General features: G+C 42.3%; 4 protein-coding genes across 9 annotated transcripts in view; 2 read left to right on the forward strand and 2 right to left on the reverse strand.

Moving 5' to 3' along the window:
- Nucleotides 1–41: 41 nt before the first annotated feature.
- Nucleotides 42–9,859, reverse strand: LOC143484329 (cystathionine beta-synthase-like). Its single transcript, XM_076983012.1, has 15 exons — nucleotides 9,723–9,859; nucleotides 7,804–7,986; nucleotides 7,587–7,693; nucleotides 7,259–7,393; nucleotides 7,008–7,087; nucleotides 6,700–6,904; nucleotides 6,418–6,509; nucleotides 5,973–6,098; nucleotides 3,632–3,716; nucleotides 3,227–3,332; nucleotides 2,650–2,727; nucleotides 2,294–2,428; nucleotides 1,595–1,703; nucleotides 1,417–1,501; nucleotides 42–750 (listed from the first exon to the last, which is right to left on the reverse strand). Exons 2-15 carry the CDS (start codon nucleotides 7,983–7,985, stop codon nucleotides 620–622), a joined length of 1,656 nt encoding a protein of 551 aa, XP_076839127.1. The 5' UTR covers nucleotide 7,986; nucleotides 9,723–9,859; the 3' UTR covers nucleotides 42–619.
- A 782-nt stretch (nucleotides 9,860–10,641) lies between these two features.
- LOC143484047 (splicing factor U2AF 35 kDa subunit-like) lies at nucleotides 10,642–17,345 on the reverse strand. 6 transcript variants are annotated; one of them, XM_076982494.1, is made up of 10 exons: nucleotides 16,898–16,919; nucleotides 16,397–16,519; nucleotides 16,194–16,281; nucleotides 15,315–15,381; nucleotides 14,182–14,248; nucleotides 13,549–13,598; nucleotides 13,069–13,167; nucleotides 11,717–11,850; nucleotides 10,996–11,088; nucleotides 10,644–10,917 (listed from the first exon to the last, which is right to left on the reverse strand). In XM_076982494.1, exons 6-10 carry the CDS (start codon nucleotides 13,576–13,578, stop codon nucleotides 10,806–10,808), a joined length of 468 nt encoding a protein of 155 aa, XP_076838609.1. In that variant the 5' UTR covers nucleotides 13,579–13,598; nucleotides 14,182–14,248; nucleotides 15,315–15,381; nucleotides 16,194–16,281; nucleotides 16,397–16,519; nucleotides 16,898–16,919; the 3' UTR covers nucleotides 10,644–10,805. The 6 variants fall into 6 exon arrangements, with proteins under 6 accessions (XP_076838610.1, XP_076838611.1, XP_076838609.1 ...); XM_076982495.1 differs by lacking the exons at nucleotides 15,315–15,381; nucleotides 16,397–16,519 and having other exon boundaries at nucleotides 10,642–10,917; nucleotides 16,898–17,345; XM_076982496.1 differs by lacking the exons at nucleotides 14,182–14,248; nucleotides 16,397–16,519 and having other exon boundaries at nucleotides 10,642–10,917; nucleotides 16,898–17,337.
- Nucleotides 17,346–17,492: 147 nt separating this feature from the next.
- Nucleotides 17,493–19,931, forward strand: gemin8 (gem (nuclear organelle) associated protein 8). The gene is made up of 3 exons (XM_076982490.1): nucleotides 17,493–17,665; nucleotides 18,058–18,454; nucleotides 18,946–19,931. Exons 1-3 carry the CDS (start codon nucleotides 17,663–17,665, stop codon nucleotides 19,200–19,202), a joined length of 657 nt encoding a protein of 218 aa, XP_076838605.1. The 5' UTR covers nucleotides 17,493–17,662; the 3' UTR covers nucleotides 19,203–19,931.
- A 950-nt stretch (nucleotides 19,932–20,881) lies between these two features.
- The window catches only part of gpm6ba (glycoprotein M6Ba), a 31,664-nt gene continuing 27,683 nt past the window's right edge, over nucleotides 20,882–24,862 (forward strand). Inside the window, exon 1 of the mRNA XM_076982934.1 lies at nucleotides 20,882–21,037. Coding sequence (XP_076839049.1) covers nucleotides 21,034–21,037 — 4 coding nt within the window. The 5' untranslated portion in view covers nucleotides 20,882–21,033. The remainder of the gene's footprint in view (nucleotides 21,038–24,862) is intronic.

The raw sequence follows: 24,862 nt of genomic DNA on the forward strand, positions 1-24,862 counted from the left end.
AATAATTAGTCTTACCAACAAGAGACCAAACATACATTATTTTATTGTATTTTATCGAGTTTTCTTTCAACACCTCTAGTAAAATCCTTCCATGCCAAATTTGTGAATGAAGATGTTTGACTGAACAGCCACAGAGGAGTGTAAAACATCACATAGACAAAGTAAGGCAGACTATGGTGTTTCACCATAAGAACAGTCAATGGGGCACCACGCATTTGTACATTCTAAATGTTTGAATAATTCATTTAAATTAAATCGAAAATTAGTTTAAATATTATTTAAAATACAACAAATCTGATCAAAATGTGAGGCAAATGGGGATGGCGGTTTAAGAAGGGAGACGGATATTTTTACCACTGGGCTGATGGCCCTCATTTCACACCTCAGAATGAGCCCTGGTCATAAATACAACTGCAACATTGTTACATTAACCTTATTCACCATGTACATTACCAAACATTGCAAGAAGAAAATCTTCCACTACAGAATGTCTGTATATTTACATGCTCAGTTCATAGCAACATTTGACTCATGGCCACCAAAACAATAGAGGTGAGCCATTCATGGTCAGACATTATTATTGGTTTACTGATGAGAAATGCTAAAAAGAAATGACCAATTAAAGCTCATCTGTGCATTCAGACACCGATCTCTCTCGTCTCTCACGGGCAGTAACAAAGTTGAGTAGATCAATAGCTGTTACGACTCCAAACACCATCTGCTTCAGGCTGATGGACCCGTCCGTCAAATCTGAAAGGAGGAACATGGGACAAAAATATTAAATGTAAAAATGGGTCAATATTAGCAGAGCACTGTTCGGAATGAGATTATTAGCATCATTAGCTGTCCAGCTAATTTTAATGTTTAAGGTATTAAATTACTAAAGTTTAAATATATACACAAGTTGATATGGAGGGAAAATACAAAACAGAAAGAGCAAAAGCAAAAACACCAACAAAAAAAAAAAGATGTAAACACAAAGCTGGTTTGCTTAGACTGATGCCCCCGTGACCCATTACTCTATAACAGGGGAGGAAATTAATGGAAGTAGCTGGTTACTTGCAGGACCAAATTGACAAACATTGATAACTGAATGGATGAAGAGTATGACTAACAGAGTATGACTAACAGAACACATTACTGTGTTTACTTGAATAAGGAACGTTTGTTTAAATGAGCAAGATGGTATCCTCATGACGTCTTTATGTAAGAACATTGTGGAGAAACCAACAAACACAACTCTAATTGTAGCTTGATGGCACATTGAATCCAAACAAACGGCTGCTTCTAAGTAGCAGAATGCTGACCCTTGAACTAATGTGTTCATCTGTGAAAATGACAACCTTATGTCACCCATGTTCTTGAAATAAGAGCTGAAGCAAATGTAGGAAGCTTTGTATGAGAGTGAGTGCTCACACTGAATCTGCTCGTGCACCACCAGGGCAAAGTGATCCGTCTCCAGGATCCGGGAGAGCTTCCCCAGGTTGTCAGTCAAATGAATCTGAAGGATTTTTTACAGTGTATCAAGGATAAGTGTAGCATTGTGCTTCGGCCAGCAGAACATCGTTGCCGAACGGAAGGACATGCTGCTCACCTGCTTGAACTGCTTGTAGAGCACTTTGCTCACAGGGTCAGAGGGCATGACCTTTCCAGCAAGCACTGAGGCTAGCATGTTCCCCAATGTTACCATACCAAGAATCAACCTTAAAAAAAAGATTAGAAAATACACACTGATCCTAAAGCCCAGTAAAATGAAACTACAAATATTTTACTCTGTTATCTAGTTAAAACAGTAATTCAATTATGTGAGTAATTGATGAAGCTACCAAAACATGTATCTGCTTGTGACTACATAAAAAAAAAAAAAAAAAACATTGCTAGGGGTGTAACGATGGATAATGACACAATGCGTATTGTGAAGGTCGAATTTAACCTATATTGAAACTGTACAATAGCACTTTGATCATTATAAACCTTTGTTCCTTGAATTTACTTTTAATTGCAGGGGAATAAAAAATACTGTTTAATATTTGCACAGTTTTTTATTTATGCCTCGGAAATGAAGCAGTGATTTCATTTGGTTATTTAATATATGGTAAAGCTACATATTGTTTACAATACATACATGTTTATAACTCTATAATTCTGATTTCTTTTAATTGCATGAGACTAAAGATTTTGTTTGTTTTCGTTTTTCTGTTCGTTACACCCCCATACATTACACATCATAATGGGGAAGGCTTGTAGCATTTTAACATTAGTGAGTGAGAGAGAGGGAGAGAGAGAGACCCACCCGGCCTCATCAACCACTGGGGCCTGGTCGAAGCCCTTCTCCTTCAGGACTTTAATCGTTTTTTGACAGGTGACTGTAGGCAACACGGTGAGAGGAGCAGAGAGGTTCAAACTCTGTAACCTAAGATTCCACCACCTGAGAGAGAGAGAGAGAGAGAGAGAGAGAGAGAGAGAGAGAGAGAGAGAGAGAGAGAGAGAGAGAGAGAGAATAAACTAAACTGCAAAGCATAATTGCAACTGTGTGCTCACACACACTGACACGCACACACGCACGTACATAATTGAAACTGTGTAACTCCTGAATTACATATGGCCTGCCTGTATATACAGTGACCACTTCGTATGAAGAGTCCTCACCAGGGCTTTCTAACCATGAAGTCTTCTTCTGTGAGAAAACCTTTTTGGAACATCCACTTGTCATTCAAGAACTTGGACCTGCAAAAGAAGAAGAAATGTTACATTTAGGGTGGCGTGGTGGTGTGGTGGTTAGTGCTGTCACATCACAGCAAGGTGGACTGGGTTCGATTCTCGGTCTGTTCTGTGTGGAATTTACATGTTCTTCCTGCACCTGCATGGGTTTTGTCCACGTACTCTCTGGTTTCCTCCCAAAGTCCAAACACATGTATGTTAGGTTGATTGGTCACTCTAAATTGACTGTAGGGTGTGAGTGTGTGTTGGGCCATGTGACAAACTGCCTACCTGACTAGTGAGATTAAGCAGTACAGATAATGGATGTTACACTTACAAGATCAGAACCAAAGAAATGTGATCTGGGCACACTGACTCAAACATAACTAAGGCATCAATGTTTACAAGCTACTTTGGGACACACAGTTTTGGAATTTGCAACACCCTCCTCCCTTAACTAAGCCCCGCCTTCCCCCTCAGCCCCTCCCCCAGGCTTCTCCCAGACTCCTGGCCAAACGCTCCTCACATGTAGTTGCGGATGGAGTCCGGGAGGATGACCACACAGCGCTGACCCTCCTTTAACTCTTTGGCCACCTTCACCGCTGCCGCCATAGCTGTGCCCGAGCTGCCACCTACCAGACAAGAAGTTTAGACTGAAGTGAGAAATGGAGACTGATGTGAGAAATGGACACCGAAGCGAGGCAGTGACCTTTAAGTAAAATATTGAAATCAGAAACTGAGGTAAAAAGTAAGAAGATGAAGATGAGATATTTAGTTGAATTTGCTTTGTGGAACATATATCTAGAGTAAACACAAATCACATTAGTCTAAACACAAAAGTCTAAACTTCACCTTCCATCCACAGTGTGCTATGCTAGCATAGCTATAGCAGAATGAGAAATGTAGTGCAAATGATTCCAGTTTGCCATACCACACAGCAGCCCTTCCTCTCTGATGAGCATGCGGCCCATGGCAAAAGCCTCGTCATCACTGGCCTTGTACCAACGGTCCACCACCTTACAAGAAAAAACATACACGATTTTTAGGCACACGTTGGTCACTTCATTGGAAACATCTACCTTACCTCTACACTAACCACTGTACAGGGTATGCACGTTTTACAGGGTTGTTTTATACAGTTTTAGCTTGTAACCCATATACGGGTATGTGTAATTCAACGGCCTTCCTCTACTCTACATATCATTGGTCAGCTTCTAGACTTTATCCATGTGTCACTCTTGGGTTTGAGAGTACCACCAAAGATATTCAGCCAACAGCAGTCCTGTGACCAGAAACAGAGTGAGGTTGATGCTTAGCTAAGGCAGATTGAGAATGGCTGTATATTGGGCTATAGGCCCTGTGGAATGGACTACGAAGTGTTTCTAACCGTGTGTTGTATGTATCGGTGCTGTTTGTTTACCAGAACTTTCCAATGGAATGTTGCCATTTTAGGACCGGAAATTCTTTTTAACATCTTCTTAAATGCAAATGGAAAATGTAAAGGAAAATTTATATGGAGAAGAGATAAATACATTTTACACAACAGCCCAGATGGTACTGGCCACAGTTTAATAGACAGACTGGCTAATAGACTAAATTCTGAACGAGCACCGACATCTAGTGGCGATACTAGTTCTGTAGCATATATTTTAAATAAATATATGAATGAAGACCACAGTGTTTGGCACAATCCCATCCGCAATTCCATTGTAACGCAGTGAGTACGGGAGTGTAGACACCGCGTGTAAAAACAGAGAGAGAGGTGGACTCAAGTGCTGGCTCACACTGACAACAGTAAATGGCCGATCCAACAGTCAGTGAAAGAGAGAAGCACGCACACAGCAAAATAACCACAAACACAATAACGCGGAATACTCAACGCACAAAGAAATACTCAACCCGAAATAACTCAAGAGGAAAGTGGACACAAAACACGGAAAAACTCAATGCATGAAAAGCGACCGTAGAGAGACGGGAGAAAACAATAAAGGTGACTCAAAAGATGCGGAAAACTCAACGCGTAAAACAGAACTAAGGATGACAGGGGAAGTAACTGGCAGCAGGCAAATGCCACGACAAACAAAAAACCCTTCCCAAAGAAAAAGTATAACTGATAGGAAGTATAACAGATAGGGGAAAACTTGAGATGGGCCAGAGTGTAATGAACGAGAACTATGAGAAGGACACAAATGCTGCTGAGAGTCAGGTTTATTGGAAGGAGCAGGAGTTACGTTCTGTCTCCTAACCAGATCAGCTCGAATCGCTCTTGAACGGCGAGGCATTACATTTACATACATACACACATGGAGTTTCCAGACAACGAAACAATGCCAATGCAATGATAAACTCCTGAGTTGAATGGTAGCACAAAAGACTCATTAACTAATACCTCTCAGACACGACAGAGAATACACAAAAGAAGAACGGGTTATCACACAAACAGTAAACAAACAAACGCATTCAAATTGGAAATATAATTAACTGGACTAACGCAAAACAGACCTGGCGAATGTAACTAACCTTACTAACGAACGATCAGGAGACAATAACGAGAAGACTCAATAAAGAGCACAAAAACTAAACATATGATGGTCAAGGAAACAATTAGGAACAGATATAACAGAATAGACCAAATGCTGAACATACAACGATCAACCAAGCCTTGGAGAAAAACCAAGGGCAGATCCGATAACAAACACAGGGAACAGAACACAAACTCTCGCAACAGTGAATTAACCAAATTGACTCACAAGGAAGGACTGGGCACACAAGAATATAAACCAAACACATCAAGGAGTTAAGCGTAAACAGCTTATCAGGACTAATAATGGGCGGCGGGATCAAGGGGCGTGACAGAGGAACGCTACGGAAATTCAATCAAAAACAAAACTAAGGGAAACATGAAGACCTCACATAGGTTGGGGCGGAGTAGACGTTACACAGAGAGCGGCACAGGCGATAGGGACTCGAATAAGTGATAGAGTAGCAAGAGAAAGACCAAGAGAGAGGAAGGTGGCGAGACACCTTGTAACTGAGCAAACTGACAGAGAGAGCAGAGAAGTGCTGAAAGCGCAACAGCATGACCACAACGATTCAGCTGTGATCCATCACAACCAACCTCCTTAAATAACAAGGGTCACAGGTGTGACGGATCACTGCTGATTGCGCTTACTCCGCCTGGTACTGACTCGTGAGCCCCCTCCTGTGGTAGCCGGAGGAGTGGCACCTGAGTCAGCCCTGACATCCACTGTTTGGAACTTATGTCTGCTCACCGATCTGTCGAGTACAGTGGGGATGAAGTCATAGCCTATGCCCTCCACCTCGTACTGCGTCTTCTCCGTACGGTTGAGCTCCTCAGGCTCGGCCAGGATGGAACCTTCAGGGTCCACGCCGACGATCTGATGAACAACGTTATAATATTCACACCACCAAGCTCCTCCCTTCAGTGTAGATCATTAGCATTGTGTGGTTTAGCATTATTTAGCATGCCACATCACAGGGGCAGAAGCAGACCAGCATTCGCTCAGTTGCAGGTATCAGTGATTCAACATTCACGGTCCTTGTCTTTTACTTTGGTGCTATTTTCAGACATGACATATGAACAGGTATTATTTCTATCTCTTCCATATTACATGCATGATATAGAGTACATAGAATCTGTGAAAAAAATTTAAGTTTAAATGATTGGAAGGAATCACATCGAGACATGGTCTTCACCTGAACATTGGGGCATTTCTCCTTCATCTTGCGGGCGATGCCAGAGATGGTGCCACCTGTCCCAGCTCCTGCTACCAGCATGTCCACTTTCCCTGCCAAGATACAGTGGCCTTACGCATGTGTAGAACAAAAGAGAACTCCTACCACTTAAGGTTAGTGGAGAACTTGAATAAATCCATAAGGTGATGAAGGACGTCAGTCAGTATGGCTGGTGCAGAGAGTCCATTAAGAAGGATACAGAATAAATTGAGAGAGAGAGAGAGACAGAGAGAGAAAACGAACCATCACATTGTTCCAGTATCTCCTCTGCAGTGGTGTCGTAGTGAGCCAGTGGGTTGCTGGGATTACGGTACTGGTCCAGGATGTGCGAGTTGGGAATCTCATTCTTCAGGCGCCAGGCCACGCCCACATGGGACTCAGGTGAATCAAAACGAGCACTGGTGGGAGTCCGGACAATCTCAGCACCCAGAGCTCTCAACACGTCCACCTACATACATGAAATACTTGATCCTTGTTCCATTTCCATACCACTATGTCATTACACGGGCTGTGACGTCATTCAATAGTAATAACTGATTCTAACTTTCTACCTTCTCCATGCTCATCTTCTCAGGCATGACAATGATGCAGCGGTAACCCTTCACAGCAGCAGCGAGAGCAAGGCCAATGCCTAAGATAGAGTTAAAGTTGAACCATCACATCCCAACACACACACACACACGCACACACACACACACACACACACACACACACACACACACACACACACACACACACACACACACACACACACACACACACACACACACACACACACACACACACACACAGTGATGATTACCAGTGTTTCCAGACGTGGGCTCTATGATTGTGTCTCCAGGTTTGAGGACACCTGCTCGTTCTGCATCCTCCACCATCCGCAGACTGATTCTGTCTTTCACACTGCCACCGGCATTAAAGAACTCACACTTCACCACTGAATACACACACACATACACACACAAATCAGTAATGTCTGATCAATTATTTAAAAATCTAATACCTTGGCTATATATTTTTTAAGTTTACATTTTATAACAAAAAAAATTGTTAAACTATTTACACTACCATTTATAATGTTTACATTCAAACATTATAATGGTGAATAGCAGTATGGATTTCATACTCACGCAGCTCACACTTGAGGCCGAAGATCTTGGTGATCTTGTTGATGCGGACCAGTGGGGTGTGTCCGATCTGTCCCAGGATGTTGGGCAGGATGCTCGGAATACTCGGCCTTCAACGGTGGAGAAAAGTTGTTTAAGCACTCGTTGGACAAATGTGAAAATTGCCAGACCCTCGTCTGTAATACGACATAAAAAATGCCAAGAACCTGTTACCACTCACTGGAAAGAATGTGAGTGGGGGGAATCAGTGGGTGGGACCCCCAGGCTCCAGGTGCATCTGCTGGGGAGGTCAGGACGGATCCATTTCCTCTCAATCGCCTCTTTCTCCATGTTCAGTTGGACTGCTCCGTCCACACTGTCGGCCAGTTGGTCTTTCTCAGAGTTTCCCCGTACTGACGGCATTCTTCATTGAACAGAGATAAAGTGTGGGGCCACTTCTAATAAATGTTTAATTAACATCTGACTAAAAGGTACTAGGCACTTCAAGTTCTCCAACATTGGGTAAGAGGTAGAAAGTTGGATAAAAGTAAAAATGTCTTAAGTACAAACGTCTTCAACACCTTAACATACAATCTTTAGAAATATGGGCTACTACCATACTAAAGTCACAGGTTGTCTTGATACTCATAAGTCCTCTGATATTAAACACTTCACATGGCTTGTATTATATGCATTACTGTGTGTTTCTGGTAGCTTGAAGTTGGCACAGAGTGTAAGGCTTGTGGTATAGAGAACACTGTGTGCTTTGTTGACTCAGAGCTCTGCAGTCATAGGCTACTTAATTTCAAAAGGTAAAAAAATATGAACCTTGATCCTTGTGGTTATTTTATCAAGTGTATTCTTTCATCACCAGTCCTACGACCATACGGCCAGATGATGCCACCTTTGCCACAAGTCACTTCTTGAAATTTCAGATCCTGCTAGATCTACGCCAGTCAACTGTAGTGGATCTAGAGTAGCACTGTGGTGACGCTGGTGGTGAGACTCACAACCCTGCCTTTGCCTTCCTTTGTGTATGTGTGTGTGTGTGTGTGTGTGTGTGTGTCTCATTCCCATTTTTGTGGAACTCTGAACTTGGCCAAATGAGTAAGACGCAAGCTGCCAGAAAGGGAGTGATTGGTGACTGCACTAAGAACACTTCCACTTGATGTGAGTTAATCATCGACCGATTCCTGGGAAACCTCTCACATCTGAACTCCCTCCATGACTGTGATAAACAAGGAAGGTGCTGTCAAATGTGACTCCCAGACTAAACCACTCTAAAGTGTGCGTCCAAATGTCTTTCAATAAACACATTGATAATGTCTTAGTTAAATATAGTCGTACGGGATTTCTTCATACTGACATTACAGCCACGGCTATTTTTTCTACCTGTCAACATTGACTGGTCAAACACAGCCTGTAATCCACCAGTTTGACCGTCATGACTGCAATTCAGTAGGTTATTTACTGTACTGAAACAGGCACAGACACAGGGAAGAATTTCAAAACAGAGACGCAGTTCCGGTCCAGAGGTTTAGGGGCGGGTGGGAAGGGCAGGCCTTGATTTAGAAGACTGCGAGCATCCAACCAAAAACGTTTCATGTTGCAGCTACAGTCCAAGGGTGTTTAGGACCCGGGGGTTCGTGCTGGAAGAGGAGTTGGAAGGCCATGTGCGTTCCAACAAGAGAATATTCAACCCGAATTATTCTTTCAAATGTGAAAATGCCACGTAAATTTCTTTATTCAAAGCTATGTATGCCAATATAATAACGCATTAAATCATTCCGAAAAGAAAATAACTCGCACTATATAGTCGATCAGCGTAATATCCAGACACGTGTTGCAATAACCTATTTAATACAATGTAAGAACAGTGTAGAGTATGTAAATCTCGCAAGTAACAGGTCGTGCAGACCTACACCTTACAAGCAAGCTGATGACTGATACATTGCAGTTTCTCTACTAGTTTACTCTTTGTTTCAATTCACATACGCGACAGGCAATTCACTGCCAACTAATAAATGGTTTCCAGACTACATAATATTGTTCTTCATAAGCCGCTTTCCAGTAACGTGGAGTGTTGCTATGGTATGCACGTATGAAATACTCAATTCCTTAAATATGTTTAGTGATACAAGGTAGGAAAAGGTGACTTACCTTTGTAGGCTTATTGGTGTTTGAGTCAGAGACAGTGATTTTAAAATGTGAACGTTCGGTCCAATTGAAAAGTTTCACCAAGCAATCAAACTATCGACGAGACACGTCATTTAAATGGGAGCAGATTTGCATTTGCGAATGTCCCACGTTTGTGTGCGCGTTGTGATTGGATAGAGCGAGGGCGTCTAATTACGTAACAAGTCCGCCCACATGTAAGACTTCACGCAATTGGGTAAAAAACGTATTTGCTACTTGAAGTAGCTTATTCAACATATAAAAAGTGTAAAGGTTTTGCTTAACTTCACACTATAAATAGATGCGAGACGCTGGACGGATACATTTTCGGCAACAAGCCAGTAAAGGCCTAAAGTCAGACTATGCAAGACGTAAAGAGAAATTTAGTTGCTTTAAAGAATTCGCTCTTAACATTTCAAATCATACACAGAAACCTTAGAATTGATTACAAAAACTACACAATGACGCAAGAGCTGGAAAAAATATTTCAGCCAATCAGCTACATTTCAGCTCCTACGGCCACCACCTATATAAAAAGCCACTGGCAGGTTGCTGGTAGGGGTTTTTTAAATGTCCAAATCACTAACAGGTCAGACCAGAATTTAGAGTGTAGTGTATGTTTAGTGTATGTTGTGCCTAAATATTCCCAAAATGCTTTTCCCTCAATTTAACTGTAAAAGCCAGAGCCATCAATAGACAGGAAGAAATGGGCAGGGGAAAGTAGAATAGAATGCAGTGCACCTACAAAAATATCAAGTTTCTAATTTGCAATACATTTCTTCCAGGTCAATTTGCAAGTTATGGTGACTGGAATTTGCAACTAACAAATGCAACCAAAACCACATCCACTAGATAGCTTATTGATTTCCGAGTAAATAACTTTAAAAAGTCAAACAAATAAGGAATTATTAACAATGTTTTTTATTGAGAAACCAGGCTGTCAAAAAAAAAAAAAAAGACATGGATGACAGTAGATTACAACAAAGTCCAATGATTCTAACAAATGTTGGTAAATTGGCATGAAGAGGTGAAACAAGGGGGTGGAGCAAAAAGGATTCCCATGGTGACTCAGAACCTTCCAGAACGCTCACGGTCTCTTGATCTCCTCCTTTCACGATCTCGACGGTCACGGTCACGTGAGCGAGAGCGCCGGTCACGAGACCTCGAATGGGATCGGTGCCTGAAGGTTTTGAAAAGGTTACACTTTACTGATGTCCAAGCTTAAGCATGACCACAATAATAGTTGTCTTTTCCCCACCTTTTCCTTCGCCGTCCATACAGTTCCCTCCTCAGCTCTCGAGAAATGGGCTTTAGGTGCATGAAGTTACAGAAGCCGCCTCTAGTGCACTCCCTGTGGAGAGACAAGGTACTGCAGTAAGACATCACAGCCATAAATAGGAATCACTGAAAAAGCACTTATAACCACCCCATAGAATACCCTAAATTCTCACACTGTCCCACAATCAGTAATTTGTAATATACAAATCTTCATAATCTTCATAATCTTCACAAATCTTCACAAATCTTCACCTATTGCAGTACTGTTGTTACTTCGCTATAAGAAATTTGCTCAATTTAGCTTGAACGCCACTGGACTCTGCATCAGATTTTCCACTTGGCAGACTGCACATAATCATACATGCCAGAGTTGATCTTTTGAGTGACTTGAACAACTTCCTGGAAGGCTACAATCAAACTGTGAAGACAGAATAGAAGACAGGGTACCGGCTGGCATCTCTTCCCACATTACAGGTCAGATCGAGCAGAAGCATCTTTGCCAAACATAAGACTTTCTGCCAAGCATAAGATGGAACATGCCGATGTTTCACCTACAGCTAAATAATCACGTGAGACTATGGAGCTCCACCATTCCCAGGAGCTGCGTAGACCGTGACGTGAGCCAGCAGCACTCTGAGCGAAGGAATATCTGTACATGATGGGTTTAGAGGGAATGAGAGGGAGTGTGAAATAAGACTGACCCCATCTCATACTGCCTGCAGCAGGCCTCTCTGAAGTCAGTCACAGGGGACAACTCAGCATGGATGGGCTGACTGTTGAACCAGCGGTTGTTCAGGTCCATCACTGCTTTCTCCGCGTCCTCCTCACGGCAGAACTGTTCAAACAAACATCGACATGGTTGAGTGGCGAAAGACCTCCTTAAAGCAGTACAGCAATAAAGCAGGTTTTACTAGCACCGTGATCAGGAGTCAACATTAAATTGAATTAGAAGCTGTTAGTTAATTTTACAAAGCTGCATCGGTGGCACATTAGAGCTCGTAAAATCACTTCGCATTTATAGATCATAATTTTACCCTGTAGAACTCCCTTTTACGCTTTTTTGCATTCTGCAACTCCAAATTCAAGCATTTGACAAGAAACACCCTAAATGTAGCATTTACCACAATTACCATTCAAATTTGAGAATGAAAGATATTAAATATAAAAAAAAAATTTTAAGATCTTCATTCTTCAACTTTAGTCAAGCATTTACTGGTCACTGCAGTGTGTGTAAAAAAACCTCTACATTTTTCTGTACGTCTTCACTATTTTGCTTGCAAGTTGTACACCCATGACATTGAGTTTTCCCCAACTAGCAAGCTACTGACCAATCCCAGCTATTTCAGATCATTGCTTCAGACCTGATTGTCTCCATGTAGATCGTTCCCATTTCAAACTAATTGTAGTTTCACGCCACTAAAATATGCTTCAGTGCCTCAACCACTGCACATAATTCAAAACTAGGTTCTTCACCTCCCCACTGTCCAAGGTTTACAGATCTAGAAGGACATCGTAAGTGGCTCCAAACATGAGTTTAACATGACATAGTCATCGCCTACAACTCTCACCAAGTGAGAGTTCAATCTCGTAAATGTTCCTGTCCAGCTGCTGTTGTGTTGTGCACCATGTGTTCCTCTTCCCGTTCACAAACACATTCCTCCCTACTGCTGTAGGTGGCATAGTCGCTTCCATCACTGCATCTCCCAACAAAAACATCTTGTGCCTTTCCTTAGCACATTTTAAATTCCTCAACTAAACTTGCCAGCAGGGGGCTCCACCTCCCCTCTCCTATACCACACTATTTAAACAACATGGCACCCCTAGCCACTTACCAACAGGCTCAATAATCATCATCTCCAGCCTCTCTGCTTGAGTGACCACAACCTCAAACAGTCAGTGGCCACGTAATACGAGGCAGCAGGACAAATGCAATTTAAAACGCACCCAGTAAACGTGACTTCCTGCCAGTATACCACGTTGCAAACAACAGATAAGTGTCTATGAACTAGTCCTCAGGACACTTCTGTCGTGTGTGTGTGTGTGGGGCACTTACCTTCACATAAACATTTCCCACCAGGTGATCTCCTAGATTATCACACACATTCATCTCCTCTACCTCTCCGTACTTCTCCTCCATCTCTGTGAAAACTTCCTGATAAGACGAAAGACTCAGCTTCACTAAACAGGTACGTTTTGTGAAGTGGTTTGTGTGCAATCAACATTACACGAATACAGTATACTCGTGTTATACACCTTTGAGGATTTTTTTTAAAGGCTCTTCTGACTTAACCATCAGTGTGGTCCTCAGCGTGGCCGTTCGGAGTAAATATTCCTCCTGTTCCTCAGAGATTTACTGAGCCACAGAGGCACAGAAAATGGCAATGCGTGGTCAGCAAAATGGATACACAGGAGAAGCTGGTTTCACATTCGAACAATACCTCAAAGGCTGTTTGTGGATTAAGTGTGAGCTGGGGAACCCTGGTCTACGAGTGCAGGTCGGGTCTGCGCTTTGTGTCGAGGGTACGGGACTCACCTCGAAAAACTCATCGTAATGCTCCTGCATCTCCACATCGCTGACAGCACCTGGAAACAGAAAGAAAGGAAAAAACATGAAAAAAATAAACAATTGCCTTACATTAAATGTCAAACTGAAATGTGTAGGGAAAAAAGGGTACATCTCTGGTGTTCTTGAGTAAGCACACATTCTTTTACTGCACAAATGCAAGCCAGATAAGCACTTATTATCCAGTGACAAAATGATTTGGTAGATAAAATAAAATTTTTAAAAAGTAAGACAAATGACAACATTGCACATTCACCAGAAGTCAAATTTGTGGTGTCTAAATAGAGACAATATGGTTGTTTACAGTTGTAAAGGTGTTTGTGAAGAGAAAACAAAACGTGAGTCATGTAAGCCGTGTTCACAGATCCTCCAAGAGTTATAAAAGCACAACACAAGAAACAAAAATCCAAAGTGTATGTGATGCGTTGAGCGCTTCCTGTTTAAAACGAAAGCCTGAAGACTCAGTAGAGCCTGTGTCAGACAGCAACGCCACTATGAACCCTTGTGAGGAGATTAACACAGTCGGAGCTGCGAGGGCCTTGTACATCCTGTGTCTGGATCAATGGCAGAGGGGTCCTGTAGGCAGGTGGAGGGGCAACTTACAGTGTAAAGCATCAGCAGACTGGGCAGAGTTTTGAGGGTTACGGTATATGTTCAAGAGGGCAATGGTCTGAAATACAAAATGTACATTTTTGTAAAGCAAACTATGACTAGCAAAAAAAGCTTTTCATTCAGCTACAGTACTGTCATATAGGCAGTGAAAATCTGTAAAGATTTGAACAGTACTGCAATACAGGCAAAAATCTGCTTTGTCACAGTTCGAAGCCCCTTGAGTGGAACAAAGTTAACAGTGCAAGGATTAAATGGTGAATGCTGTTATTCCAGTTATTAGATCGGCTCATGTATGGGTTGAGGTCCAACACAATATACGCTATGTAGCATCCCAGAGGAATATCAGGACATACCACTAGTCACAAGTCATTTCATCATGAGGTTTCAACAAGGCTGTTTGCTAGATAATGACAGTCCTGCAGACTCTGTCCTGTACTAACCCACAGTGTTGTTTGGCATGTTCTCTAGAGGAAAAGCACTTTTTGTTGTGGTCCTCTTTATCCTGTATGAGTTTCGTGTGTATGCATGTCCTTCATCTTACTCACAAAAGCACCTTGAAGTTGAAACTAGATTATCCTTTCAAACGTCCTGATGTTCAATAATAATAACACAGTCATACTATTACTTTAAGGAAACGGATAACTCCAAACTATATTAAAGGACTGCTGAAGGAGCTCATATGTATTACACGCTATTGCTTTTTCTATTATAAGCACACAAATATGAAAACTTGCTATTAGGAGAATTTTAGAGCCTGAAGGATTATCAAAATAACAGAAAGAACATTAATTCCTAGCTCCACGTTGTCTACGATTCCAGCTTCAAAGCAGCTCAACACAATAACAGTGATGAACTCACGGCCACCGTAAAAGATCTAAACACATTACACCATTACTAATGCAATGCAGCAACGGCACAGAGGTAAAATGAGTTAATCAGTCACTTGGGCTCATCTATACTCTCTGAAGCAGAGGGGAGGCCAGAAGAGGACGTTGTGCGTGTTTGTGGGTGTGCTGTGGCTCCAGCAGTCTCCTCTTGGTCAGCTGCAGCAGGAAGCAAGGGCCCTGGGTTACTCTATGGGGTAAAAGCAGCCCCACACCCCAGATGGAGCCGCGGGCACTTACAGCGGGAGGCGTCAGCCGTCTGAGCACTGTTCTGTGGGTTACGGTAGATGTTTTGAATCAGGATGGTCTGGAAAGGAGAAACGTGATATGCATAAATCGTATGAATCCGATTTGAAACAAGTTACAGATTCACTGAGAAGACAGCAGAATTAGGATGGCTCATACCAGAAAAATAGAGAAAAAAAATATCAGAGTGACTATTTCTCATCGAGTGACACTCATATTTTGAAGGAAAAAAAAACATAAATTCCCCTGAATAAATGCTAATTGACTGCTACCAATTAGCATTAATTGGTTTTAACCCAGTTTATTCTGAAGAAAAACACTAAATAAATCAGCACACAACATTCAAACCCTTTTCACTAGGGCTGGTGTTTATAGTAGTAGACCTCATAGTTTTCACTGATCAAAGTTATAAAAGCAGACTTACTGGTTTGGTTCAAGGTCAGCAGTACATGTCCTCATTTCACATACAAGATATAGTTGTACTTTATGTATTTACATACTACACATATAAATACAGGTTTGTTGGGCTTTTATACAATTTACCCAATGAGGAGCAGGTCTACAGAAAACGAGGTGCAATCAACAATTTACTATATACTGACAAAGTAAACTGCTTAAAAAAAAAAAACTTGATATGTAATACATGTTTTTTATTTTTATTTTACAAAAAGGTACTTCCCATACAAAAGACCACGTCGTATCAAACTGTACACAGATCTTATTCTGCGACAGGTTTAATACGCACCTATCTGGACAAATGTGAAGGGGGGGGGGGGGTAATCTGGAGGGTGTATCTGGCTGTAATCCACTGTCATTCAAGTAGGGATTAGGAGAGCATTGACAAGGCATTTCTCATGGAGGGAAACAACCTACCTGGCTGAAAGTGGGCTTATTGTGTAGTCTAGAGCACCGATCCCCATGCCGGCATGCTCCAATTTTAAAGTAAAAGGAGCAATTTACCCTGGAAAAAGGAAAATGGGATGCAAAGAGCCGCAGTTAGCTAACTTGCTTTAACTAGCCAGCTATCGAGTTGTCAAACTAGCGAGATCCATCCACCTTCCGTGAAACAACCATACCTCGCGTTTTGCAGCTTGCTAGACGTTTCCTTTTAGCCCGTTCACGGTGGAGATATTTTGTGTTTGCAATGAAGGTTTCCATAGATGCACTCCAGTATTTACAAGTTTAAAGTGGTTATTTCACTGTACGTTAGCAACATAGTTCAGTTATAGAGGAAATGTGGGTTTTTTGCTATTGCAAATTAAAAGCACATCAAGCTTCGAAATAGCTAGTTATTTGGGTTAATAACTACTGTGTGCAGCATTTTTTGGGTAAAACTCAACAAAAAAAAGCTACCAAAACAATAGTCAATGTTAAATAGTTTATCGCAAATAAAGAAACACTGCAAGGGGGCGTTTCGGTCCTTATGTCATACCGGACACTAGCGGCTCATTATAAAGCATGTTAACCTGCACCAAGAAATGTTTTACTGTCTGCTCATTTTATAGTCAGACTTCTCGTAGCCCAATAACTGAACACGCTCCCTCGTTAATAAAACAAAATTAACCAGTTTTACTCACTTGTCTTTCTCTGTACCAAATATGGACGCTAGATATTCCGCCATCTTCCACTCGTCGGGTCACTAGTGCTCTTCGTCATCAGGTGCACACCTTGCGCACCTTGTGCACTTTATACACTTTGCACACTTTTGAGCTTCAGGTATTGCACTAGTAGCTTCCACGCAGAACAGCAGACTTGGTGTCCCCATCAGATGTCTGATATTTAGATCATACGATCTACATAAAATTTCTGTGTCTGTGCTAAAAAAAACAGTCCCATACAAATAATGTGATCTACTTAACGATTTACCTGCACAAATGTCCCACTTACTGATTGATCGATTAGCAAAGCAGACCAGTGCGACACTAGTTGAGTGTCCGAGCACGAGTTTTATGGTACTGTCTGAGGGTGTTATAATTAAAACAGACTGATAGGTGGCATTAAAGCCTTACAAAACGTTTTTTTCAGGAATATACTATTATGAAACCGACAGGAAAATAATAAAATGTTTTACAACACTCTACAAGGAGACTCTGATAATAAAGATTTTTGTTTGGTTGCCAGAATCACGAACCTAGAAATTAACCGAAAAGTCTTTTCATTTGCCGGGTATTTTCCCATAATTCCTTTGAATAGGAAGCCCATACGGTAGCTACTGAAATGTCTTACAATAAGTTACGTTATTTCATTTAGGCAAAAAATATTACTCCATGTTGTTTACAGAAGTAACTTTTTGTGTTTATTGACGTTACATGTAATATTTTTTTAAAAAGCAACACAGCATTATGGTAAGAACAAATTCTCGTTTCTCGCTCATTGTTGTAGCTTGACTTGGGTAAAGTGACAAATGTAACACATGTACTCTTCAGTGGATGCTTCCCAGAAGTAAGAGGTGCATCCTGTAATGTGCGGGAGTAGTTAGCTATACTAAGTTACATTTGTCTTGTGCTTTGTCGCATCTGCACAAAGTCCATTATGAAGTCGTTTCTGGTTTTCAAACTTTAAATACAGCTAGATGATGTGAGGCATATAATGCTGACACTATGTTTGTTTTGGTCAAGGTATTGGTATTTTGACCAGAATATTTTGTTGTTGATTGTGACACAAGCTACAGTTTCATCTGCAGTTTATTGTAGTGCACTGGATGAAATGGTTCTCACAAGTGTACCTTCCTGAACAGGCCAGCCAGTGGGAGATGAATGCATGGTACGCCCACCCAGTCTACGCCCGCTACTGGCAACATTACCAGCTGGCCATGAGCTGGCATCAGAGGCACAGGCGAGCATACAGCAAGGCCTTTCGAGCAGCTTATGGCCCCACACCGTACCCTGTGTTACCGGCGTTGGTATCCAGCAATGCAGACCAATATACTGGGGAGAGGGTGTGGAGAGGCCATGGGAAGGCGAGGAGGGGGGGCAGGGAGGAAGAGGAGGAGGATGACTCCGAGAGCGAGGCAGAGAACCAGGAGTCACAGAGCTCTGAGGAAGACGAGATCGAGTGTGACGTCAGTAACATGGACATCTCCACCGAGCTGCGGCAGTATTTTGCTCAGACGGAGCGACACAGGGAGGAACTGAGTGAGTGGGTGGGGGTGGTGGTGGTGGTGGGGGGGGGGGGATATGTGTTCAAGGATAGGGATGTTTAAATTGTTAATTAGACCTCAAGGAGGATGTAGAAGTGATGGAAGAGTAGTGGATGAAAAGTTTTTTTTTTACTTTTAAAATAATCGGATTTTATGTAGCCAGCCACATAAATGCATGAAGGATCGCTTAATTTCCTTACTCATCTTGTTAACAAGTTTATACTTTGTCTAGAAAATGGTTTTATGTTTACATAGCAAGCATTCTGAAATGCAGTTTTGTAGTAGCAGCTGTCTACAGAATGTGTTGCAAAAAACATGACTAATAACATGTCGTTAATGTTAACATTAACATGTTAACAACTTTATCAAATTTGCTGACGATTTTTTTCTGCTATCATTCATGTAGGGACGTCATGTGAGTGCCACTTTGCACCACTGACACTATTTTCCTGTTTGCATTCATCTGTCTTATTTTTTCCTCCACAGAGAGGCAGCACCAGCTGGAGGAGGAGCGGCAGGAGGCCTACGTGCCCGCCGACCAAGACCTGCGCCGGGCACCGTCTCGCAGCGCCCTGCCCCCCGCCGAGCGGCCGGGCGAGAGGAGGAGCGCCGAGATGAAGCGTCTGTACGGCGAGGACGCCGCCCGCATCCAGGGCATGGAGACGGCCATGCAGCTCACCTTCGACCGCAACTGCGACCGCAAGCAGCCCAAGTACTGGCCCGTCATCCCGTTAAGTCTGTAGCCGAGGGGGCGTGGCCAGAGGCTCTGTACAGAGAGTTTTGCAACAAGCCAGCACTTCGGCCAAGCACCAGACTTTTGTGCAACGCATGAACAAGCTGAACCAGGACGTCATAAGTGTAGTACACGTTGCTGCGGTGTTGCATCAAGTTGGCTGTTCTCAAGATGTACTGTGGCCATTGTAGGCATTGTCTCCTAGTCAGTGAACTGCCAGTTATATTTTATTCCAGCAGCTGTCATCTTAAGTCTTGGTAATCAGTGCCTCTTCATTGTTGGATATCAAAGTTATTTTGCTCATTACCAATAGACGTAGCTGTTGCTGGTATGCGTCCGTTCAAGATCTAATTAATGTCGTGCAGTGATAAATGTTCGGTCTGTCCTCTCCCATCAGTCATGTTAGTTTGCTAGGCCTCCTTCTGTGCATAAATCCCACCCTGCTACCTTTTGAATTTCACATTTTGCTATTCATCACACTCCCAACTACACCCCCCCCCCCAGTCCATAAATTATGCAGATTCTCCTTGCATTGCATCACAGCTCTTACAGGGCACCAGTCTCCACGAACTGGGTCAGTGTTACCCTTTGTTTTTCACATTATTTGTGGCTTTAGTTCTTTGCTAGAACAAAATGTCAGCACAGTTATCTTAAAAGGCAAAGATGTTCTTTTTATATTTGAATGGCAAGTGTTTTCTAATAAAATGCATTAGTTTGAAATTAAAACATTTGACATTTGTGTTGTGGTAAGCATAATGAATTTTTCTAACATCGCATAGCCATTAACCATCGCATATAGCTGTCAGTCGACATATTGAGTTTTATTGAAACTTAAAGGGTAAGTGAAGCACTTTTCTAAATTAATGGTGTTTGGCAGTTTCTTAAACTAATGCACTTGCAAGTTAAATTAAATAAGATAAGACTGGTATTGTCCACTGGGCCGCCTCAAAGTTACCATGAAAAGAAGAGCAGGCCCTTAGCTGTTGGGACGTTCGTTCCATGGGCAGCAGGATTTGGGATGCTTGGCTCTTCTTTGCATTCACCCACTTGGGGAACCGTTGGCTTTGTGCCAAACAGCCTGAACTTGAAAAGGGTTCCCAGCCTGTCCGGATTCTGGTTGCCATGGCTGCTTTTCTCTGAGTATCCGGCAATTTATATTCCCTGGCCCTCCCCGAGCAGCCATTCTAACCCTGCACAATCTCGTGTGTGTTCAGGACCCAAGTCCACTTCGCTCCAGGCTATATGGGTGGTGTTTAGCTTTTGAGTGTGGTGTTTAATTTGTCCAGAGTGTTTTAGCTTATAAAGGAGGTTGTATTGAACTCCTTGCAAATGTTTGTTTTTTCCCCTTGTTATTTGGAGGGAATGCGTTAAACAAATACAAAGAACATGTATTCAAGCACTTCAAACTAGCACTGTACCTACTCTATGAATGAACAAGTACACAGAGTTATAAGTGATCATGCTGCGATTGACATTCACTTAATTTTCTTAAAGGCAACATTACATTTTATGTGTCAAACGTGATTTCAAACAGAGTAGCACCTCACAAACCAGTTCATACCTTCAAACTGTCAGGCCGACATGATGGTATGTTGAAAAAAAACACTTAAAAACAGCCCTTTGCATGCCATGACAAAATACCCCCCACCAGCCTTTTGTGCAGACTTTGCATGAGGGGCCCCGTGTGGGTCCCCCAAGCGATGACGTCACTGAAGTGACCCAAGATGGGACAGTAGGCACAACACTGCAACGCCACTTTTGTCTCGTTGTGCAGGACTGCCGTACCCCCTCCACTCACTTCTCTAGAGCGCCGGCTTCCCAGACTTTGCAAACTCAACAAAATGGGTAAGTTTTTTTTTTTCGAATTTGGAGATCAGTCACTAAAAACTTTCCTTTCACTGAGACTTTTTAAATAAAAATGACTCCCCCAGGATTTATGAAGCAGGGAGGAGTGGCGATGACCTGAGCTCGTATTGTTTGGCTACTTGGCTACATAACTGAGGTTCGCTCCTCCAGACTACATCCTTTACGCCAGCTGTTTTGATTAGGCTGGATAATTGAGCAAATCGCTTGTCAGGATAAAGGGTGACTAGATTTGCCTGTTTCTCATTGGTTTCAACCTTGTTTCATGTTCCATAAGCTCATTATACAGCATTTGTATAATAACAAATTTGAAAATTGCATTTGTTTTCCAATTTAATTTCCTATTTCGTCCATCTGTTGTCTTTTGGCGTTCTCTGGGTTAAGACTGTCCCCGTGTGAGTTTATGTCCACCGGCTATAACCCCTGCGTCAAGTGAAGCGGAATCATGGGAAAGAATGTCCAGCTTTATTTGTCCTCGGTGTGTCTTTGGCATGTTAATGTCCTCGGCCGCCATCGTCTGCCAGCGCTCTGTGCCCACTGACGGCTTGACAACCTTTGGCTCTGCTTGTACTGCACTAGTCTTTTAGTAGGGAGGATGAATCTCTTGCAGCCCAGTTCAGGATTGGAGCCCCTCAAACCCCAAACCACCTCTTCTGAACCGCTGTGCTCTGTGGTGGAGAACGCTGTTTCTCCGCTGGGGAACAAAATGTACAGAGGGTTATAAGAAAAAGTCTGTCACATCTTGAGGACTTGATGAAATAACCCTAGAGTATCTTTTTTATTCTATTATTATTTATTATATAACATAAGGTTTTGAGTTTGCTCTTGTATTGTATGATTGAACCAAACTGAACGGAAACCGTCAGCTGATGCTACACTTCTTAACTCCTTTGGCATGGTCGCAGTGATGTCTCCATGTCTCTTACACAATATCCCACCTGATTTTTACATGGTGGCCTGGTTCTACTCCTTGTTAGGACCATTAATAAGGGGTTTCACCTTAGCTGGATAAGGTCCATCAGATCGGTTTTATCTGCTGCTTAGCATGTAAAAGCTTCTTAGGTGTTTTCTAATGTCTGTAGCTGATAATCTGGAATATTTGTTTGGTTACTAACTGTAATAGCTTCAGTCAGCAATTGAAGTTATCATAATTTGTCTGTTTCATTCTGTGGCATTGCATGTGCACCACGATGAGATGCCTGACCAAGTATTGAATTCACTGACTGCATGATATTTTTTTCTGGTCCTCTTAGTTTTTCCCCTTTTATTGTCTTACATCAATAAATAGCCAAGTTTTTAAAAAGTTTATTTGTTATGTTGACGCCTCAGATGCTACAACCAAACGCGACGGACACTGTCTATGTCGAAGCCAGAGCAACTTGTTTCAGTAACAGTGAGAATCCGGTGAGTCTCCATTTAGCTTCTATGCAGCGTCTGTTACTTAGCAACAGCGCATCCACCCACCCCCACCTAATCTGCGCACAGTGCCTCACCTCGGCCTACACCCTGCCGTGTACCATGATAGCTCCGCCGACAACATCTGTGATCTCATACGTACTACCAAAATACTCCTGCCGTTCCCGAAGAAACGGTGCAACATTCAACACTTTTGGTGCCATAAAGCGAGAGCTACACACAAATGTTTTTTCCAGTCCTAGTAAACATACATCCTGCCACTAGAGGGTTCTAGAAAAGTATAGTTGCTAATTTTGGAACAATGCCCAGTCATTTTTATGTAGGGCCTGTTGATGCTGCTAGGTGCTTTATATCTGCAACATGTTTTTGTCTTTTAGAAGGTTTATTATATGACCTATATGAATCTATATGACTACCATGATGAAGAAATTAAGAGAATGACCCACATTTCTTAGTATTAACAACATCAGACAAAAAGAAACAATACTATTGGGATAACGGCATTAAAATCTGAGTTTGAGAAACAGACCACTGAAGTACTTTCTTGTCTTGCTACAGTTTGTTGTCGAGGGCTAACTGCATGGTGTTTCTTGTCTTGCTATAGTTTGTTGTTGAGGGCTAACTTCGTGGTATTTCTTGTCTTGCTTGTTTCTTTGGAATCACAGCATAAGAACTGTGTAACTATTTGGGTTAGGATTTGTTAGGGTAAGGGTTAGTTTGGGTTAGGGTTAGGGTTAGGGGTTGTTAAGGTTAGGGTGAGGGTTTGTTAGAGTTAGGGTGAGGGTGAGGGTTAGAATTATGGTCAGTTAGAGTTAGGGTGAGGGTTAGTCAGAGTTAGGGTGAGGGCTAGGGTTAGGTGTAGGGTTTGTTAGGGTGAGGGTTAGTTAGAGTTAGGGTAAGGGTTACCTTACCTTACCTCACCTCATTTCTTCTTACATCCTTTGCTGTCAAAGACATAATTAAAAGCAGGTGATGTTTCATAATTTGGATATTCCCGTGTATGTTTGCTATGACAGAGCATTCTAAAGAGCTCATTTGTGCAGTGAAGTCATTCTCCCACAGTTTCCAGGGAGGTATAAATACCGGAACACCTGGTCACGAGCCCGAGGCTGATCCGTTTAATCTACATGGTTCACTTGTTTACTCTTTCCTCCACCACAGCAGCACATGGCATTTATTAACATGATGGGGAAACCGGTGTAGCGGTCAAGCATGTTTGGAATCAAATTTTGCTGGATGGTGTGTTGAAGCACAGTCCACTTCTCTGTACGACCATTAGAATGTTTAGGAGTCTGCACACATTCCTCTTTGTGAAGCTCCTTGAATTGCTTGTATGGAATATACTCTAAATTTGCATTGCACTGCCTTGATATCATAAAACGACCCTATTCCAGCAAAAATGGCAGTCGTGGTCTGGCGGTTACGGAACTGGTCTTGTGACCGCAGGGTCGTGGGTTTAATTCCCAAGCCAGAGGCCATGACTGAGGTGCCCCTGAGCAAGGCCCTTAACCCTCAATTGCTCACTTGTATAAAAATGAGATAAAAATGTAAGTCGCTCTGCCAAATGCCATAAAATGTAAATGTAAATATGGGACAAAAGGATTATAGACTAGCAAGGGTAGGTGGGGTGTGTGTGTGTGTGGGGGGGGGGGGGGGGGTGTTAACCTGACCACAAAGATCAGTTAGAGAGGGAATCAGAAAAGTCCATGTCCATGTTACTGTCCATGTTTTTGTTCACCTGCAAATGACTTAAAGATGATCACTGCATCTTTTAGACAAAATATGTCAATTCTGATTGTTGGTCACACATTTGTGTGCATTTGTAAAGCTTCTCTTTCAGTTCCAGTAGTTTGAGTTTATAAGATTTAGAATAAAAACTTTAATGTGGTGTGATTAGATTAAATGATTTAAAAAAATTAACTACACAAAATCTGAATTGTTGTCTGAGGTCTCCATTATTACTGTGAATTATTTTTAGGAATTAGAACACTGTTCTCATGGAAAATCGTTCACTTGTTGTTCACACATAAATAAGAGTCTCCTTTTAATGAGCCAGAAGATGGGCGTGCTCATTATGGCACAAAATGGCGTCTGTGTGAGCCAGAGTTTGGGGTGGCTTGGCCCCCTGGCCTTTTGCCCATGTTCCAGTGCAGTCCCTCTGGCCATCTCCATCCTGTCTTTGTGTGATTGTCACCCCATTGTTCACTCCAGGACCGCCCCCCCTCCCCTTTTCTAAGCTACAAGTGATGGGGCTTACTAAACAAAAACAAAGGATCTCAGAAGCAGCCGTGTGTAGCGTGTGTGTGTGTGTGTGTGCGTGCGCGCAAGACAAGAAACATGCATTTCACCAAACTGTGAAGAAACAGTGGTCTTGTAGTTACTCCTGCCCAA

Source organism: Brachyhypopomus gauderio, chromosome 20 (genome assembly GCF_052324685.1).
Source record: "Brachyhypopomus gauderio isolate BG-103 chromosome 20, BGAUD_0.2, whole genome shotgun sequence".
In the NCBI taxonomy this organism is placed as follows: domain Eukaryota; kingdom Metazoa; phylum Chordata; class Actinopteri; order Gymnotiformes; family Hypopomidae; genus Brachyhypopomus; species Brachyhypopomus gauderio.